General features: G+C 40.2%; 1 protein-coding gene across 2 annotated transcripts in view; it reads right to left on the bottom strand.

Moving 5' to 3' along the window:
- The window catches only part of macrod2 (mono-ADP ribosylhydrolase 2), a 415,533-nt gene that overhangs the window by 12,273 nt on the left and 383,440 nt on the right, over nt 1–19,820 (bottom strand). The window contains exons 10-15 of one of the 2 annotated variants that reach the window (XM_008306093.1): nt 17,655–17,693; nt 15,923–15,982; nt 11,401–11,439; nt 10,933–10,977; nt 9,455–9,601; nt 8,723–8,791 (exon numbers count right to left, since the gene is read on the bottom strand). In XM_008306093.1, coding sequence (XP_008304315.1) covers nt 8,723–8,791; nt 9,455–9,601; nt 10,933–10,977; nt 11,401–11,439; nt 15,923–15,982; nt 17,655–17,693 — 399 coding nt within the window. The remainder of the gene's footprint in view (nt 1–8,722; nt 8,792–9,454; nt 9,602–10,932; nt 10,978–11,400; nt 11,440–15,922; nt 15,983–17,654; nt 17,694–19,820) is intronic. The other variant, XM_008306138.1, reaches the window with a different exon arrangement.

Here is a 19,820-nt window from a genome sequence, read left to right as displayed (position 1 = left end):
TGTTAACACTAGGGCTACAAGGTGGCTCGGTGGTTAGCACCGTCGCCTCACAGCTAGAAGGTCGCCGGTTTGCATCCCAGTGAGGACACCCGGGATCTTTCTGCGTGAAGTTTTCATGTTCTCCCTATGCAGCGTGGGTTCTCTCCGAGTTCTCCGGCTTCCTCTCACACAGTCCAAAAACATGTTGAGGTTAATTGGTGATTCTAAATTGTCCGTAGGCGTGAATGTGAGTGTGCTTGGTTGTCTGTCTCTAAGTGTAGCCCCGTGATAGACTGGTGACCTGTCCAGGGTGTCCCCTGCCTTTGCCCTGAGTCGGCTGAGATAGACTCCAGCCCCCCACAACCCTGGTGAGGATTAAGCGGTGTATAGATAACACATGGATATATGGATGTTTACTCTATCCCCTGTGGTGCTGTAACAATGCAAATTTCCCCATTAAGAAGGGCTTATCGTATCTTATCGTATCGTATTGTATCATTTCAAGTCATCCTAATTTCAGAAAGCCCAAGCTTTTAAGCTTTAAATGTCTTGTTTTGACTGAAAAACACCCCCCCAAAATATTTTTTTTTCAATTACATTTTTGTAATTTTCACATTTGAAAAGCTGGAACCATAAAAACAAGCAGTCAACGAAACATTGCAGCTCTAATATCATCGTGCATCGTGTCATATCGCCTCATTGCATTCTGAGTGAACCTGGAAGAAGAGAGGAAAAGGTCAATATCTGAGGAATACTAGGGAGTCAAGTGGCCACTGACATTTGCAATCCTAAGGGTTAAACATTTAAAACTGTCCAGGCTGAGCCTCAAAGAGCATTGTTTTCAGTATCTCCCCTCGGTTTACTTCTGTTTCTTACTGAAGTAGTTCCACCATCAAATCTTCCTCACTGCCTGCAGGAGACGGGCAACCCATGCAGAGATCACTCATCACACAGACACTGTCTTTTGTTTCTGTGTGTTTTTACAGAACGTATGTGTGTGTGTGTGTGTGACTGTGACTAAAGTATGTTCCAGACTTTTCAAAAACACATTTGTTGCATCTGTGCCGGCTGACAAATTCTCTCTCTGCTCAGAGTTGATTCATTTGCCATTTTTGTGAAGCAAACAGTGGGTGGAGACAGGATAAGAGAGCTGATCAAAAGAGGAGCTTCAAAGGAGAAGAGAAAAAGTGTGTCCCCTGTAGCCTGTTAGATGAGGCTCCTTCTCTTTGAAGCGGGCTACTGGGCCAGAGGTGACCAACATAATGGACACTGTACACATCGGCCTACTCTCCATCTCCAGCTGACCAGAGTCATATGCTTCTCATCAGGAGGGAGACATTACGAAATGATGGAGGGTGCCATCTGGAATAATACATTAATCATGCAAGAGTGTTAAAGAAAATAAAATGAAACTGCCCACATTTTAGCTCAACGCCGCCGTCAGATACTCAACTCAGTAACTTCCTGAGTCACCATGGCAACAACAAGCCTGTCCCATCCATGTTCATCCCTTTTTAGTGCCCAGTGAAAACAGCTGTTTGTGCTGCTTGTGGTTCTTTTTCCACTATTTGGTTGTGCTGTGTTCACTTTGCAGCATAAGTGCTGACATTTTCTTATATTTCATGTGTGGTTTGTTTATTTCCCTGTGCTTTCTCTGTAATCCACTGAGCTCTCAGTTCCAAAGTAAGATGACTATTTCCTGCGTTGACCAAAAAGAGAGAAAGAGAGAGAGTTACTTTGTGCAATTTCAAAGCTGAAACTGCTGAGCTGGCTAATTTAAACAACTTGATATGAATAATAATGGATATTTTCAAATTTTTATTTATTTAATTTGCTTCTGCTTTTCGTTTTTTCTTATTGAAAATATGAATTTAGCTGCTGCCAAATTAATTATTCCCAATAAACCACTGTTTATTTTTTTCACCACAAGGCTTATGTTTTTCAAAATAGACACCAAAACATTACTTGGTACATTCCTTTTGTTCTCCATGCTGCATTGAAAATCTGACAAAGTCCAAGAGATCAACAGACTGAAAAATATTTCTTATTATACAAAAGACAGACTTGAGTGACCTTAAATTAACAAAGCAAGTCAAAAGAAGGAGTCAAATGGAGTTTAAGAATGCAGAGGAAAGCCAAGTGGAGTTTAGCGATAAAAGCTACATTAACAAGGATAATGATAAGACTGTGGGTATCCGCTCATGGCACTCAGACACAAAGCCTCAGCGTGGCAGTGACTGGTGTAGCTGCTGTTACAGAACTTTCACAGTCAGTAGAAGAAGCAATAAAATACAAGCATAGCCTAATGTCTTCAACCAGTGGCAGCTTGCTCCCTCAAGAGCTACACAGTGTTACAATATACAGTGTTATGCCAAAAGTTAATTGTGTGCTGACAACTTTTAGCCACAGGAAAGACCACATTGCTCTCCAGAATTAGATTTACATCACCAGTATCCCATTGCTCACAAAAGACCAAGACAAAAGGGCACAAAACAACCAATTAAGTAAAGCTTCAAATCCTTTTTGCTATTGCAGACGAGGGAACATAAATGCAAAGTGCACTTCGGCAACAACAAATTCTGAGTGGAATATACCAATGAATTCTGGGATAAATTATTCAAGCTGCAAAAAAGAAAAGGAGGAAAAAAATCCCTTTTGATTTGCAATGGATTACTGAAAAATTCCACTCTTTGTACTTGATGCTTTAAGATTAAAAAAAAAAAAGAAGAAGCAGCCATACAGAGTGACTGTGCTGTGATAGTTTTGCGTATATCTACACATTGTCAGTGGCAAGTGTTCTGGCTTTCAGAAAAGGCATTTGTGTCGGCTTGCTGTTCTGTTACACTCAAGCTGTTCCTCAGAGGAAGTAAAATACATAGAAATCAATAATATCCCCTAAATAACCCCTTGCAAACAAGAGAATAAAACCAATTCTCAAGACAGTTGTTAGAAGGGGATTTTCTGCACCTCCATTCTGAAGCATTTTTTATTGTTTGTGGATCCTACCGGGGAGAGAGGTGGATGTATAATGTGCATATGGTTGGACACCATATGGCACTTGTAGATGCAGCTGGGCTTGTTGCTCACAGACTCACATATAGCGAGCTGGGAGCGGCTGAGGCAAAGGCACGGTGCTAAAGAAAGCAGTCATAGCCGTGTATGTCCAACCGCATCGTGACCACTGGGGCACACGAAAAAAAAGCACTCGAAATGCTAAAAATGAAGGCGATCAAGTCAAAATGAACAAGGGAAAACTCAGACAGCAAAGATGAACTGGAGTTTACTTGAGTTGTTGTGATGCTTTTAACAACACAACAGGTCTGCAGAGAGGAAAGGAAACAAAGAAAAATCAAGAGAAAGAGGAGCAGGGGGGATGTCAGCTCTGTGCTCATGTAATAGTGCCTTGTCTCTGCTGTGTTGAGACTAAGATTTTTGTGATGGCCTGCTGGGTCTGTCTCTTCATCTCCCCTGCAGGGTCCCTCCTGCCTGGCTTTAGTATGCCATTATAGTCTGTCCCCTACTCGTCCGTCTGCTGTGCACCCAGCCATCCCTCTAAAGTATTCTCAGTAGCATTCTTCCATAGTCAAGGAACTGCTTTCACCCCACGCTCAGCCTCTACTAAAGTCCAGCTTTATCAAAGGCAAGAAAGTATAAGGAGCACTTAGACACTGAAGCTTCTGGCTATGTTCTCAGGCAAAAACTGAGCAAAGTTAAAGCAAGCGTGCTGGTCACACCTAAAAAAGGCTGTATAATAGGAAATACTATCACAGGATAGTCACAAACCTTATTCAGGTTTGTGTCTGTGCATCGGATGAGATGCAGATGCTTTTCAGGGGAAACTTGCTTAAAACTTGATGAGAAAGAAGGATGAGCTGCTGTTTGCTCAGTGGCACTGAATCCGTGCAGCCATTAAATCTTACCTTTGGAGCTAAGACAATAGCTATCGACTCCTGTAGGAGAATCACACTCCATGAAGGAAAAACAATTTCTGTTCACAACTCAGATTTATTTATTCCTAGCTTTAGGCAAAGACAGTCTTATTTTAATTTATGGGTGTTCCATGAGCTCACTGAAGCGGGTGCCCACTCACACAAGTCACCAACACAAGACTTGCTGAGCAGATATTCCAAACACAATAACAATATAGCCCCCATTTTCATTTTAAAGTATGTTATGAATATTCATAAATATAGGGTGCTTCAATTCAGGGAGCCTTATAACATCCTCACTATCAGGCAGAGAATCTTATAGCCTTTGCAGAAGGATATCTAATACACAAGGCTTGTATAGTGGAGCTTGCAGCTGGATTTAAAATAGAAAATCTCCCCTCTGCCTTCCTCCTTACATCTCTTTACTTAACTGGGATATTCTAGAGAGCAAAACCCACAGATTATATTTGTTATATATTATCTGGATTAAGGTTTTTGGCTGCCTGTAATATCAAACGTAAAGACATTTATGGAGTTAAGAAGCACAGGATAAAATCCTTGAACATAGCTGCATATTTATATGAGCAGACCTGCAAAGTAAACAACAGATGGTAATATGAACTGATAAGACATCTGCAAGTGACCTGTTCAGTATCCTAGATCTTTAAGAGAGTGTGTGTGGACTGAATAAATTATTATTAACATGTTATAATGATGATGGCAGTGAAAATGAATAAAACACAAAGCTGTTTTATTTAGCTTGGTATTATTTAGTGTGACTGAGCTGAGACTGAGATACTTAGCTGTGATACACACTTTCATATGTGCCATATTGAGCTATGTGAGAGCAACAGGGTGTCAACAGACATTGCTGACAACTGGGAGCATGTGGACACAAACGTGCAAATGTAAGGATGCTTTTTCAGGAAATGGTGGAGACATGTCTGTCACATCTTGCAATGTGCAATCGCTAATATGTATAGTATGACCTGTTCATTATGAGGTTAATCAGTGAGGTCTCCTGCTATGATAATGTTCAAATGACGAGAATGTAACAAACTGGTAATTTGGAAATAAAATGCAGCCACAGCCGCAGGTGGTGTGTAGTTGGTTTGATATCAGCTTAAGTCCTGTAAATCCAGTGAATCAATGGGCTCGACTAAACAATTAATTCAACATCAAATTAGAAGAATTTCTTTCTGAATTGCTCTTCTTTGAACTTCTGTTTGAGAGAATCAGAGCTGTGTTTCTTTATGGCCACTGTTAGCAAGTTGGCAACGATGACTCATTTTTAAAATGGTGACGTCCAAGATGACATTCTCACCTTGACACAGAAGAGGAAAAATAATTAGAGGTGTATTATTAAATGAGACAAATTAATCCTTTCCTGCAGAAACTAAGCTCAGCAAATGTGAATAATGCAATATTTGTCCATTTAATTGGCAAGATTTTGTTTTAAGTGCATGCATTTGTTTCATAAATGTACAAATTTGCTTAAAAATCGAACAATTTTCTAGTTCGCCTGCAATGGTTGTATGATTCAGACAATCTCTGCATCAGAAAATCAAAGACTTGAATGTTAAATATCACATTTTTACTTATCATTTGTGCCCTGCAAATGACTTGACTGTGAATACAAGACAATGTCAATAACATACAAAATATGATAGAAGGTAAGACTTGGAAACTTTGAATAACACCAAGACACATACTCACATATGTGTGTACATGGATAACAACCTCACCGTCCACTGTCTTCAAATTGTTTGCTTCATTATTCAATCCTCCTATCATTATGAGCCATTTTATTACTCCTTTCAATGAAGCACCTTTATGGCCATGAGCAGGCAGCCTGATTACAGTTATTATTTTTAATAAAAGGTATTGGCTCTGAAATCATTTGGTCTTGTCCTGTGAATAGCTAGTTACGCATGGCTAAGCCAGGGTGCGCTGGCCTGCATGAGATTCAATATCTGAGACAGTTTGGGTCTGCACTCTGTCCAAGGCCCTGCTCCTCTATACAAAATGCAATCTGCCTGCAATCAGGACTGACACCACTGTTTACAGCCTGACACTGCCACCACACAGCACACAGCCTATGGTGTGACCGAGACAGTGACAGACAGTGTGGCAGCACAGGCTGGAGAGAAGCTTTCCAGAGAAGGAAAGCCTGTAGTGTTTGGAGGATATATTCAAACGGCTTTTCAGAGAGGATGGAGAAGGCTATCTCAGATAGATCTATCAGGAATGTCCACTCTCACCCTAAATTAATTGAATGTCAGTCAAAGAGAAAGTGAAATGGAGGTGAGAGAAGGACTCAGACCTTTGTGTTAGTAAAGTGGTGAGAGACGGGTGGCTGGGGTTCACAATTCTAGCCTTAAATTCTCCAGAGAGTACACTTAATAAGTGAGAAGCCACTGAAAAATGGGGATAAATAAAGACAGATATCCAACGTGGTCAGACGCATAAAGTGGGGCTACACTGAGAGAGATGTCACAACACAATGGTTTGTTTCTCGGAGCTCGTGAAACAAGCCATTGGTTTCATTGGGGTTTCTCTCTCTTGACCTTACTGTGTGAAGTGCCTTGAGATGACTTATGTTGTGAAGTGGCGCCTTATAAATAAAACCCAACTGAACTGAACTGGAAGTAAATAAAGGCTGAATATATAAAAAATATCTGGATAAAGGAGAGATTAAAAGATCTGCAAAGGACAATTTAATTGGACTACATAGAAACTGACTACCTTACTAGATAGATTCTTCTTAGCAATAATGTATTTTCTTTTATTTAAATGCAAACAACCAACACGATCTAACTCCCTCTCTCAATACTTTACAACACTTCGATCCTGTCTGTGGCGTCTCTAGCCATTTTTTTCTACTGAAAAGCAAAATCTTTTAAAACAGGTCACAAATGTATAGTTTAAAAAAAGGCTAAGTAATTTCCTAAAGCAGCGTAATACTTTAGTTTCCAATAGATTGTACTCAAACAGGAGTAAATAGTGTATTTGTTGAGGATTATTATCATCTGCAGATTAATACATATTTGTTGCTCTGGTGAGTATTTACAGCAGCAGGATGGTGTATGTGGGATTGACTCTAAACAGTTCCTGTGTTCATTGTAATGACGGACCATATAACTGGTTTGGCTTATTACTTTCATAGCTGCGCTTTTGTTGGTTTACAGCACAAAGCAATAAGTAATATTAGGCTCTGGATACACAACAACAACTCTTTTCAAGGGATTTGTTGACAATTCAGTCCTATCGTAGATATATCAGGGTCTACATATGTGTTTACTGAGCTTATTTTAACAGAACATAATGCAAAATGATGCAGAAAAAGAGGCTTGGGACAAGTTTGAAACAGTGTCATCACATAGTCTGTTCAGCAGAGTGTGCTCACTTCATTCTTTGCACTACTCTCAGCAGCACATGCAGCCAGCCTAGTGTCATGTCACTCATCAGAGCATTGAGTCTGTTCAGTGTTGACTTCAGTCACTTAGCTGGTGAAACATGTCCCCATCTTCTACTCTCCGCTCACAACCACTGTGTCTCATGCTTGTCAAACTTGTTAGCTACATTATCAAGTTAGCTAACTAGGTAGCTATTTTCACAGCTTGTCAGTGAGTGAAAGCTAATGTGTACTCATTCCCACTGCCCATCATAACATTCACAGGCCTCTAACTAATTACATGTTATAGATTTGCACTTTAATACGCCATCCAAACTCATAACCTGACAGTTCCAGTCCCTGCATTTAAAAGAGCTAAAATGTAAAAGTCTGGTTTAGAATAGAAAGGAAATGAAATGTTTCCTTTGAACGTTTAAAGCAGAGGTGCTATTCATGTTTTGACTTGGCAGTAGTGAACGTATAAGTTACTATTTGTGATGATTATGCATAAAAAGATTACTTTTTATAACCAAGAAACAAAACATAAATAATATACTGTGATTCTTAACAACAAAGTTCATCATCAAACTGCAAATATTCTGCCTTCATTCTTTGTCACAACTGTTTGACAACAACATTTGAGGGATCATAGCACAAAAAAATAAAAACAAAACAAAAAAACTATACATAAATGTCACAATTTATTCACACCCTAAAATCCCTATTGGCATTGGCCCAAAAATCTAGTATCGGTTTGGTTTTAGTTCCCAAGCAGAACCACAGCTACTTGCTATGCTAAGCTATCTGTTGTATAAAGCAGATGTATTAAAGACAAATTCCACACTGGACCTTAATATGAGGTAAACCTGAGCAACACATGCCTGTTTGGGTTAAATGTCACGACTCTCTTGAACAGTTAGTCAGACATTTATTTTGGGATTATTAGACAGGGTCCAGTTGCTCTGTAATAACTAAGACAGAACTACACAGTTCATCTCAGCGTCAACAAGCAAAGCAAAGCAAACAAACTATACCGAGAAAAGAACAATACGTTTTTCTCTACAATAAAAAATAATTTTAGAATCTGCAGTAATTGACTGTTCTCAGCATCTCCATTATGGCTTTATGAGATGTGCAAAGCTGCCTGAGGCTCCACGCAAAGCCTCGTACCTCCTGTACAGAGTGATGCTACATGGGTGATGAAGTAGATCTTAGATAGGGAGAGACTGATCCCAAGGGAAAACTAGTGTTACTAATAGCAGACAACAAAAACAGCGCTGACCGTGCTAATTCAATACACAAGTATACAAATACATCAAACTGAACAAGAAAATCACATTGATAGAAAGTCAGTCATTCAGACTCTCAATCATCTCAAATCAAATCACATCAAATCAGATCCGAGCAAATCAAATCTTACCTTCCATCTCCACAGTGGACTTTGCTGTGTCGTCATCTTCCATCTTTGCAGGAGGCTGCTCTTCCTCTTCTGGAAAAGGAAGCAAACTTGTGATGTTTATTACACTACATTCGCATTACACCAGCATCTTTGCTGACAGGTGGCGGCACCGATATGTCGGCGAAAAGGAGTGTGACCTGCCTCGTCATTAATCAAATCAGCTTTGTTAATATGTGCATGTGCTGTAGACTGTGAGGCTCCAGTAATACAATATTATGTCCGTGTCCAATCTGTGATCCTGCACACAATGTGAGCCCCAAGTTGGCCACACTTAGATCTGCTTATTCTGTGCAGGTGGATAAAATTTGCAGTATACAAAAACAAATAATAATGATAAAAGAAATAAAAAAAAAAACAACTGTGCAGGACATCCTTACAGTGTTTCATCTCCCAGCCATGTGCTGTAATTTTAGGCTGCTGGCAAATCAAAAAATGTAAACATCTGTGTTTCTATTTTGCTATGCTGCCAATATTTCGATTGAACTGACTTATTCATATCTGTCTGCCTCCGTGCCCTGTGGATATTTGGCCAAGTACAGTGAGAGAATAAAATGAAACACAAGGAAATAACACAATCACCGGAATCATTTTCAGTTCTGTAACGATTTTTGCAGCTGACAGCCTGCATTGCTCAGAGGTTTTGATGCAAAAGGATAACAAAAGCATGCCGCCAGACTGCCCTTATGTACATACCTTTGTCTTCATCTTTCTCATTGTTGATGCCTTTTTCTTCACCGTTGTCTTTGTTGTTGTCACTGCCTGTATCTTCACCTTTGTCTTGGTTTTCATTTTCATCTTCACACTGTTCTGGAGTTGGCTCCTCATTGGCTGTATTTTCATCTGAAGGCACAAAAAAAAATAAATAAAAGGGAATACATTTTGAAGGATTAAATTAGGCATGGGGAGTCAAAGCCTTCACATTAAATCCTGTAACACGTGGCAGAAAACAAGCCCATACTTCATTACTGCTGACAGAACAGGTTGCTCTTTTTTCGGTTTGAATGGAGGTTGACAGGGAAGAAGGAAAAACTGTCAGAAACTTAAAAAAAAAGCCAAATTCTCTGAAGAAAAATGCATGCTTTATGCTGTATAAGCTAGTTCAAATGAAAGTCTGCTTTACTATATTTGTTGTAATGATTGGGGGTATAAGGGTATCACTGGGTGGTGCTTGGCTTTTGTTACGGTGTGGTTATTAAAGTTTGAATGAGATGTCAGTCTCATTGATAAAATAGTAGTTTAAGAAGAAAGTATGAGGATAAAAGAAGTTATATAAAGAAAAATGAGTAGGAAAGGAATACGTCCTGTACATAAACAGGCTACTACTAGTTTATGCACAAAGATTACGCTTTACAAAATAACCAAGAGCACATAATTGAACAACACATTTGATCTGTGGTGTCTGATTTTCACTTACAATATATACATACACTCAAGAATTATGTAAGTGCTGCATTTTTTGGCTGGATTATCCTGCAGGTGCTTTTTTAAACTGTATATCCTTGCTCTTCCTAGCTCCTAACTCTCTGTTTATGTCTCATGAGAAAGTAATTACATATCTCAGGTCTTGGATAGCATCCCAGGGCAGCATTTGCTATAACTCGCTCATAGAATATCTACAAAATTCATGTTCAGAGAGGCTCTATCTGTCAAATTGTTGTCAATGGGATGGGATTTGAATAAAACAAAAACAGAGGAGAGGCGAGGCGCTGCTCGCTGCCAGTATGCAAATGCAGAATCTTAATTATATAGCAGCAGCACAGAGGATATTCGGAAAAGAGAAATGGTTCTGGCTCAACGTTAATGGTTGCCCCTTTGTAACACACACACACTCTCAGTTCACCAAAGGCTTTCGCTGTCAGCACCACAAAACACATCAGAGTCTTGGGATCTGTTATACAGATGCATTTAGAGTTTTGTATACTAGTTATTCCTCTGCTGCTAACAAGGCTGCTCAGGATGGATCTTTAATCAAACTCTGAAGTGAAAACCAGACCAAGGAGCTGCAAGTTGGTCAGCTCCAACAATTCCCATCTGCTCCAGAGATAAGAGCAAGATCAGTGTGTGCTCCTTCCTTCTGAGTGAATGATGGGTAGGCTAGTGGCAATCTGCACAGCGACAATAACATGTAATCACACACCCGCTCATGCTGGAGCCTTGACTTGTAACTGTACCTGGGTTTTGACTTGCCATCTCCACATCTTCATTTACCTCAGCATCTAGAAACAGAAGAGGAATTCAAAAGAGTGGAAAACATTTGAGTTCAGTGCTGGTGCCTGGAGTTGAATTGAGTTGGCTTTCGATATCACCTCAAACAGCCTTTTCATTCCATCTCTTTGTGTAGCTTTGTCTTTGTACTGCACTATGAGAGCAATGGAACCACAAAGACATGCATAAATTAAGTGACAAAAAAGAAGGGAAAAAGAATGTCACTTCTAAAGCCATACATAATTGAGGGATTTCTTTGTTCCAAGCGTCTGTGATAAGAGAACTTTTTTTGTGTTAGAGTGGTGGCACACAGGATGGAAAGACTGAACTGAGGCGAATAGAAAATTCAATTTTTGATGACAAATGACATCAAGAAGCAATGGTAGAGCCGAGAGGCTCAGAACATGTGTTAATGGTCCGTAGAGCTACATTACCTTTGTCACCCTCCTCTTCATCACCTGTTTCCTCTTTACCTGAAGAGGGATGGAGGAGAATCATCAGCCAAACACAAACATGCATTTGAATAATGCCAGTCATTAGTTTTAAAAAACAAAGCAAACAGTCATACTAATGATCACTGATCAACTGTTCATCCTCTCCGGGCAAACGATTCATCATGCATTCATCATGTGAGAGCAGGCATCACATTTGAAAACAACTTTCTGTCTCGCTCCTGCTTCAGTTCACTTTCATTTATTCAATTTGTCCCAGATGTCATTGGTTTAGGACACATGGATACACACACACACACACACACACACACACACACGCATATATCTATATATATATATACTTTAACACAGATTATTATCACACTTATGAGGGCATTGCAGAATTTGAACGGTGTAATGTGTGTACAAAAGGCAGAGTTTAACATTGAAATAAATTTTTATAAAACCTTAATCCCTCCATCATATCTGTTACTCCCACCCACCTCACCCCTTTTCTTGCTCTCACACATTCTTATACACATGGGCACACACATAAACCAATGACATTTGGGACAAATTGAGTAAATGAAAGCCATGACACCAATAAGAGAACATGCTTTACAATGGCTATTGTGCAGCTTCTATAATTGCTTTTTTAACAAGCTGCAGAGAGAAACCATTTTTTCATATCTATGCAATTTTGCCCTGCACTCAGAACAATAAAAATGCCAGCCTCTATTAAATGGGAAAAAGGCCAGTTCTACCAGTGCTGCATGTTTGTCTCAAGTACCTCTGTCCATCACGCAGAATACTGGTGACACACAGTAGATGGCAACCCTTTCTATTAATCATGACTGGCATTTGGAGATACAGTCACAGACAGAGGGCTGAAAAGAATACTTCATTGGGAAAAACAGCTTAAGAGGAATGCTTCACTAGCCTTGAGGTCACACTGAACCTTTCTTCTGTGTTTAAAAAATCATGCATGGCTGTTGTATCTGTCTAAAGTGATCCCAAACAACAATATATCAGATACGACAAAAGGCTGAATGTAATTTCCTCTTTCTTATTTGATCATTTGTATTTGGCTTATTGAATGGAACAGTATTCAATTTGTGATAAAAGACGCTATGGCACAGACAGAGGATAAACACACAACACACACACACACAGACCAGAAAACAGAAGCGTCAGATTTGGGCAGATGTGATTTATAATGGTTCCAATCTTAGATCAATTAGAACAACGTCTCTCCGCAAAGTAAAAGCCCAACCAGCACAATCCTGGATCCTGCTCAGTCGTGGGCTCCAAACAGCAGGTGGCAGCATTGTCACAGCTTTCTTACCGAATACTCATTCTCTGACTGTCATCACTGAGAATCAGGGTCCGACATACTTCACACAGAAGGGTCCAGCAAACACCTCAAGACTTTTAGTGTCACTACTCCCATGAATTCCACTTTGAGAAATATAGTGACAAAAAAAAAGGCAATCGCAGGCACTCACCTGCACTCATGTTGACTGAGCAACAGCACTATAGTGTTTTTCTGAATAAAATGCTTGTCTCACACACACTTAAATGATTTATTTATGTCAACATCAGATTCAGGGGTACAGTATTACAAGGACATAAACAATTTAGATGCTGATATGCAACCATCCTGGTGTGTCCTACTTGCATGACTGTTGAGTAAACATCAACTGCAGATGATATTTTCTAGGAAGTAAAAGTTGTATTCCCTCTTCAACAACACACACTCACACATGCATGCGCGCACACACACACACACACATACACACACACACACACACACACACACACACACACACACACTCAGCGTTATCTCTCCCCCAGCCCTGTCTGCTATTCCTTTTATTAAAGCCAACTGGAGCAAAGGACAAAAAAAGATGAAAAAAAAAATGGGTGGGGGGTGGGGGGACGGAGGACCTGAAAAATTCATGAGACATGTGTAAAGGAAAAAGGGCTCTGAGATGACCAACAGCAATCATTCAAAAACCCATTGCATGTGAAATGTGCGCAAGCAAAGTGCAAGTGTGTTTGCGAGCAATGCTTGACGGGGTGCCGCGGTGTAAAAGATGGCATCCCGCTGAGAGGCTCACTGTCTGTCCACACATAGCGTTATTAATCTGCATGTCCATCCACGCTCTGTGCCATCTCTCATCGTCTCCCCCCTCTCTCTTCCTCGGGTCTTTCCCAGAAAGCTCAAGCATGCCAGGCAAACAGACCCAGCCAGGCATTGATTTCTGGCTTAATGTTCACATTTTACTGTGCCCTGTGACATCCACTAATCTCACTAATACCAATCTGATATCAAATAATAGACACAGTGGGGCTGCTTGCCAACTCAGGTGTGCTCTAAAGAGGTTATATTCCACCTTGGACCTCTGTGCCAGCGTTCGCCTCTGTGTCTCACCCGCCCTTCCCCTCTCTTTCTTTTTCTTTGTATAGCTCGCAGCATTTGCATGCTGTGCTTCTGTTTCATGTGGATTACATCACAGCACAGCTCATCACACACAACAAACACACATAGAGTTAATCTGTGACCCTATTTTTCCAAATACACTTTAGTTTATTTGTAGATGATAAGGGAACATGTGTTGGTTGCTTTTGAAGTGGAGTTGAAATGCTTTTTATGAAATCCAAACAACTCTCCAATTCACAATTACACTTGTTGGTATAATATAATATAATATAATATAATATAATATAATATAATATAATATAATATAATATAATATAATATAATATAATATAATATAATATAATATAATATAATATAATGCATGTAGCACCTTAAAATCGACATGTTTTGTGAATGTGAAACATTTATCAGACATTTATCAGAGACAAGGCAAGTACTTAGAAAACCCCACATCAAGAAAATAACACTACATAGTGAATCATTTTAAAAAACAGAATAAAATAAATGTCACATAAAAACTAAAATGTGTTTTGATGTTGTCTGATGTTCAAAAGAAAATAAAGAAGCTGCGTTGTTTGAATTTTTTGTTGTACCACATATTATGTGCTCTTTTATGCAGCGGGGTGTTTGTGTTAATCGTGTGCTTTTTACCGTTTTCTTACTTCAGCACACTGAGGATGAAGAAGCCTTTTGCTTGTGGGGTGACAAAACAACTGTAAATGTAGCAGTTATTATGTGTGGGACAGAGGAGCCCTATAATTACCTACAGTCCACTAACCAGTGTATTTATCATGGAAAATCAGTGGAGAAGACGTTAATGCTTTCTCTTCATCGCTGCTGTGGCTAAAAGCCCCTGATGCCTGACCCATGGACTGGGGAGCGCGAATCCCCTGAGGAGTATGATGAATGTGATAGATCACACTGAGGCATATTGACAGACACACTTCACCAATTCTGCTGCAGACTGTAATTTATTCTTAAAAGTGCTCTACATATTGACTGTATCAAATGGGACGACCAAGATGGAATATAGTGTGTTTTTATTGAAAGAAGATCTTACATTGGTGTACAGAGGTGGTATGAGACTCTCAAGCGCCTTGCAATGTCTGTCTCACATAGCTGGCAGTGTTTTTGCAGCTCGCTTTTCCTCTTGCTGTGTGCTATCTTGACATCTGAGTGTTTTCTATGATTAATCCTTCCTATGTGCTACATCGAACCAGACCTAACCTTTACAGTGCAGGCTGCACAAAATCATTTCATTCCCTTCCTGTGAGAGAGGTTGTCTCAAGGACTGACTGTTCCCATGCTAGAAAGCTGTGCCAAGGCCTTTTGTGAATGGATTAGTTACTATTAAGCTGCGGGGCCTGATAAATTAGGATTTATAAAGATTATTACAAAATACTTATGCCCTTCTAATGCTGGTGATTGAATTTGTGAATCATACTGAATTACTGTTGTGGATTATGGAAAGGTAGGTTGAATAGGCAGGCAGAAATGACTTATTGCGCTTTGTTTAAATGACAGAATGTATTGACGCCCTTGAAGTGACTGCGCCGCTATCTAGTCCAGCCTCTCACAATCAGTAAGAGGAACTGTTTCCCTAAAGAAAACAAGCATGACTGCTATCTTCAAAAATTCCCTGCAACCTTAAGGCTTGAAGACAAATGGATGGTGTACGATTTTAATTGCCTACTAACACCCTCCAGTGTAAGAATCTAATTATCTTTGGTCCATCGTATCGGAGAAGCCTATAATTGTTTCAATATTACACATCCAAAGGGGCTGAAACTGCAGAATAGCCAGATAATGGCTTCTTAAACAAGTTTGCCTCTAAGAAAACATTCTTTTAAAAAAGACCAAGCTTCATCTTGTATTCATTTCCCCAAAGAGGAACTTGGCATCAGAGAGCAAGAGATTACTGACCAAGAAAACACTTCATTACTTCATACCCACAAAACATTTTTTTCTGTAAACACATATCAGTGTAAAATGTTACCTCTACTTTTGATGATGTTTGGCATTTTGAAAAGAAGCAGTCATAATTAGGAAAATGAGAATACAAAAGATCAGAAACTGGCGTACCTCTGTTGCTGTCTTCACTTTCATCCTTGGTTGTGGATTTTGTAGATGATGGTGTGTTATCTGTAAATGTATAAAAATAAATGGTGATTCAGTGATGCTGGACTGATGCTGCAGGATGCAAAGGGCATGCCATGTTGTCAATACAAACTGTTAAGTGAGCTGTTGTGAGTAAAGATTACTTTTGATAAATCCATCGGAGCAGTGATCATTCTAACATTCTGCCTCGGCTGACTACGCTACAAAAGCCTGTGGGGATAACTCGATGGCTCTTATGCTGTTTTGTTTTATACCTGCCTGACAAAAAAATGACTCCAGTGGGAGAGAAGGAAAGAATGTGCGGGTTTGAGACCAATTCCAGACCACAGTCTGGGACAAAAGCACCATTCCATGTGGGAATGGCAGCCATTCGAACCTTTGAATGGAGTCCAGGCTGACTGATTCAAACTCTGGCTCATGGAGCAGAATAAAAGGCCAGTCCTTGGCACCGGCGCAGAAGCCCATCAAACAGGGCCAAACTGGACCAGGGCAGGGCTGGCATGATGATACAACAGAGCTAGGAATTATCAGGGGTTGTTTCAGTTGGCTTGATGTGGTCTGATGCTATGTTATTATACAGTATGCAGAGTAAAATAGCTGGTGAGGAACACAATAGAAAACAATAGTAGTTGGTCAGTACAAACTCTCCGATGCAGTGTCTCTCAGCCAAGTCTTTATGATGTAGCCATTACGTGCACATTGTTTCACTCTGGAATATCACATTTTACAGTGCACTTATAAAACAACCCTTTTATGTTCACCCAAAATGGAATCTCATTGAAAACACAGATGCGTGTAATTGGCAAATCATGGGGGTGACTTTGGGAGGAAAAACATTTTGATAGCACCCTGGGTTCTACATCTACTGTAATCGGAACGCTTCCTTCGACAGACAGTAAAACTAACATTGTTCTCTGCTCAGTTGGCTGCATGTGTACTATGACGATTTCAGAGGACCTAGTAGATCGATGTGGAAACTCTCACTATGAATCCCTTTTCTAGTCAGAAAAAAACCTCATCAGGTGCTTTCTGAGACCTGCTGTACGATGGACAAAACTGCAACAGGCAGGATAATTTATCCAACTTTTCATAAAAGTGAAACATTCTGTCTACCAGTGAGGACAAAAAAACTGCTGCTAAACACTATTGGATCCATTGTTTCCGCTATTCGAACAATATACACACTTCCATGAGGCTTTCCTTTGGTGCCATTGCTTATTCAGGACATCAGTGTACAGACAAATGTCAATAGTTTATCTTGATAAGCAGTCTGTGGGAGTTTCAGGCCGTGTGCCAAGATGGTGTGGTGATAAAAGCATTATGCGCCGACAGTTGTGTTTGTGTTATCGCCTGGTGCACACTGCGGAGGGATGTTGCTCTGCTGTTTCTTTGTCATTCGCTTTAGGTGGTCTGAAGGCATTGTGCTCGTAAGCCGGATAAAAAGAATGGTTTTGGGAATTAGCTGTAGATATAAGCTCTTGTAGCGTAATGTACCTGACATGAAGTATTTTTAACTGCGATGAGTCAGGCCTGGGATTCAACTTGTCACCAAATGAATAAACATTCAATTTCATGTGCGGCATAAAACCTCGCAAATCACTGTCACGAGCTGAAGCTACGCCATTCACTCACCCTCTGTGTGCTTTAATGGAGGTGTTAAGGTGAAAAGGCAGCCATGAAATATTCTGTCACTCACCTCCCTTCAGCTGCTCCTCTGTAACCTCCATGTCATTGTCTGGCAGAGAGGGAAAACGACAGTGTGTCAAACCACGCTGTTTTCTAATGTACAATACAACGAGTCATCACACCTTGATCATAATGTTAGAGCACAGTGTTTTGATGCTACGCTGGCTGCCTAAACCAAACAATGAAACCAGAAATTGCACTTTCCTCACAATGTGACTGAAATACGATCGTATTCGCATGTCCAAAAGCTTGCTGCTGAAGCTCTTTCACCTCCTCCTTCCTCATCACACCAGCTGCCATGCTCTGAAATTTTACCAACAACCCTTAACAACCTCCCTCAATTCCCCCACCAGACGGCCTTGGATCTAGAGAGTTATTACACCAAATGACTGAGTATGTGGGTTTGTGTTTTGGGAAGGGGGAGTCACATTCATGAGACATTCTTTTTCAATTAAATCTATACTGGTAGGCTCAGCATAAATGACACAAAACCTCCCATTTCCTCAAATTACAAGGACTGCAGGCTGCCATGGACAACTGCGCCTTAAAAAGAAACAAAAAAACCCCCAAAACCTTTGATTTTCTTTTCTCTTCTTTAAGTCTATTGCGTGAGACTGACTGAGTGAACTAGAGGTGTTTCTAGGTGGATGAGTTGAGTTGCACAGTGGGGGATGAGAAGAAGGCTTTGGATGCTGCTTTAGGAGGAACTGCAGTGAGAGATGGAGGAAAGAGGAACTGTGGATGCCTGCTAACAGCTTCTGGATCCCACATACAAACACACTCATACACACTGAGATCTCGCGTCAAGATGCCTCAAATGCTTTTTGTCATGCCGCTATAGATACTTTTTTATGTGCACAGCTCATAGTGTGGAATACACAGTATTTGTGAGGGCACACATATGGCTCTATATGTGTGTACGGCTGTGCATGAGTCTGTGAAATGATTGCACCGTGGTTAACAAGCAATAGCAAGCGTTAGCTTTGATGAAAGGCTGTTGTCATCTATTCTGTAGAAGTGTAACCATCAGAGCTCCCTGTGGATCCAGCGACAGGCTTTTCTTTTGTATAACACTGAATAAAAGGGTACAGTGCATTAATCTAACCCTGCTTGGGGAAACAAAGGAAAGCCCACTGATACAGTATAACAACAGAGCAAGAATGGAAACATGGGGTTTCTGAGCTACAGCCACATACTATAACATTATCGCCACAGCTCAAAACTGTGACTTGCTCTAGAATAACACTGTATGACACATTTACATTGCTCCTGCTTTCTAGGTCATAAACTCAGCTAAATCACAAGGCTAGACGTACAGTGGATTTACACATCATTGCATAGTACGATAACTGATGACAAACTATCAGCTGTTCAATAGTTTGGGATTCATTCACTCATTCACGCATCCAAGAATGAGATGACAGCATGGGTTAAATATGAACTACAGCCAGGAGATGGCAAGGTTAGCAGAAAGACTGGAAAATGAAAATAGCAAGCCTGGCTCTGTCCGAAGGTAAAAACATCCACCTAATAGCGCTGATGTAAAGCTCACTGGTTAAGCCTCACCGTCAAGACTCCAGGAAAGTTCTCAAGACATACTCTTAGGAAAACCCACAAAACCAAAACTTCCTGTAACACTTTGGTTTTTGTATAAATGACAAAAAAAAAAAAAGAGATTTCTCTATAAAGTCCCCATCTAGTCTTTGATTAAACTCCTAAACAGTCAATCTCTGTTACAGACGTAAAAGTTATTTTAATGAAAAGAATCCCTTCATGCCTGAATATGGCTTAGATGTAACTCTACACTGTTAATTCCTTTAGGTGTGTGGACCTATAAAGCCTCCCCACTCACTGCAGCTGGAGCACACCAGCTCACCAACAACTCTGCTCAAAAGCTACTTCACGCCACAAAATAGCAAACTGTAACATTGGAGTATTTTTGCCGGAGACATTTGAACTGGCAACTGTATTTGAGACAATGATTGGTACGCTGCAGTTTCAAGGTGGAAATACACAACCCTGGCTTTGACTGCTCATTTTTGCTCATGATGTCTTCTAGTATAGGAAAAAAAACCCCCAAAAAACCTTACAGAGCCAGGCTGTTTCTTCCTGCATTATGCTAAGCTAAGCTAGCTATCTCCTGGCTCCAACCTAATTTTTAACAGGCAGACATGAG

Source organism: Stegastes partitus, unplaced genomic scaffold (assembly GCF_000690725.1).
Source record: "Stegastes partitus isolate 25-593 unplaced genomic scaffold, Stegastes_partitus-1.0.2 Scaffold1, whole genome shotgun sequence".
NCBI lineage: Eukaryota > Metazoa > Chordata > Actinopteri > Pomacentridae > Stegastes > Stegastes partitus.
Note: the sequence above shows the minus strand (reverse complement) of the source record. Positions and strands in the feature narration are given on the sequence as shown.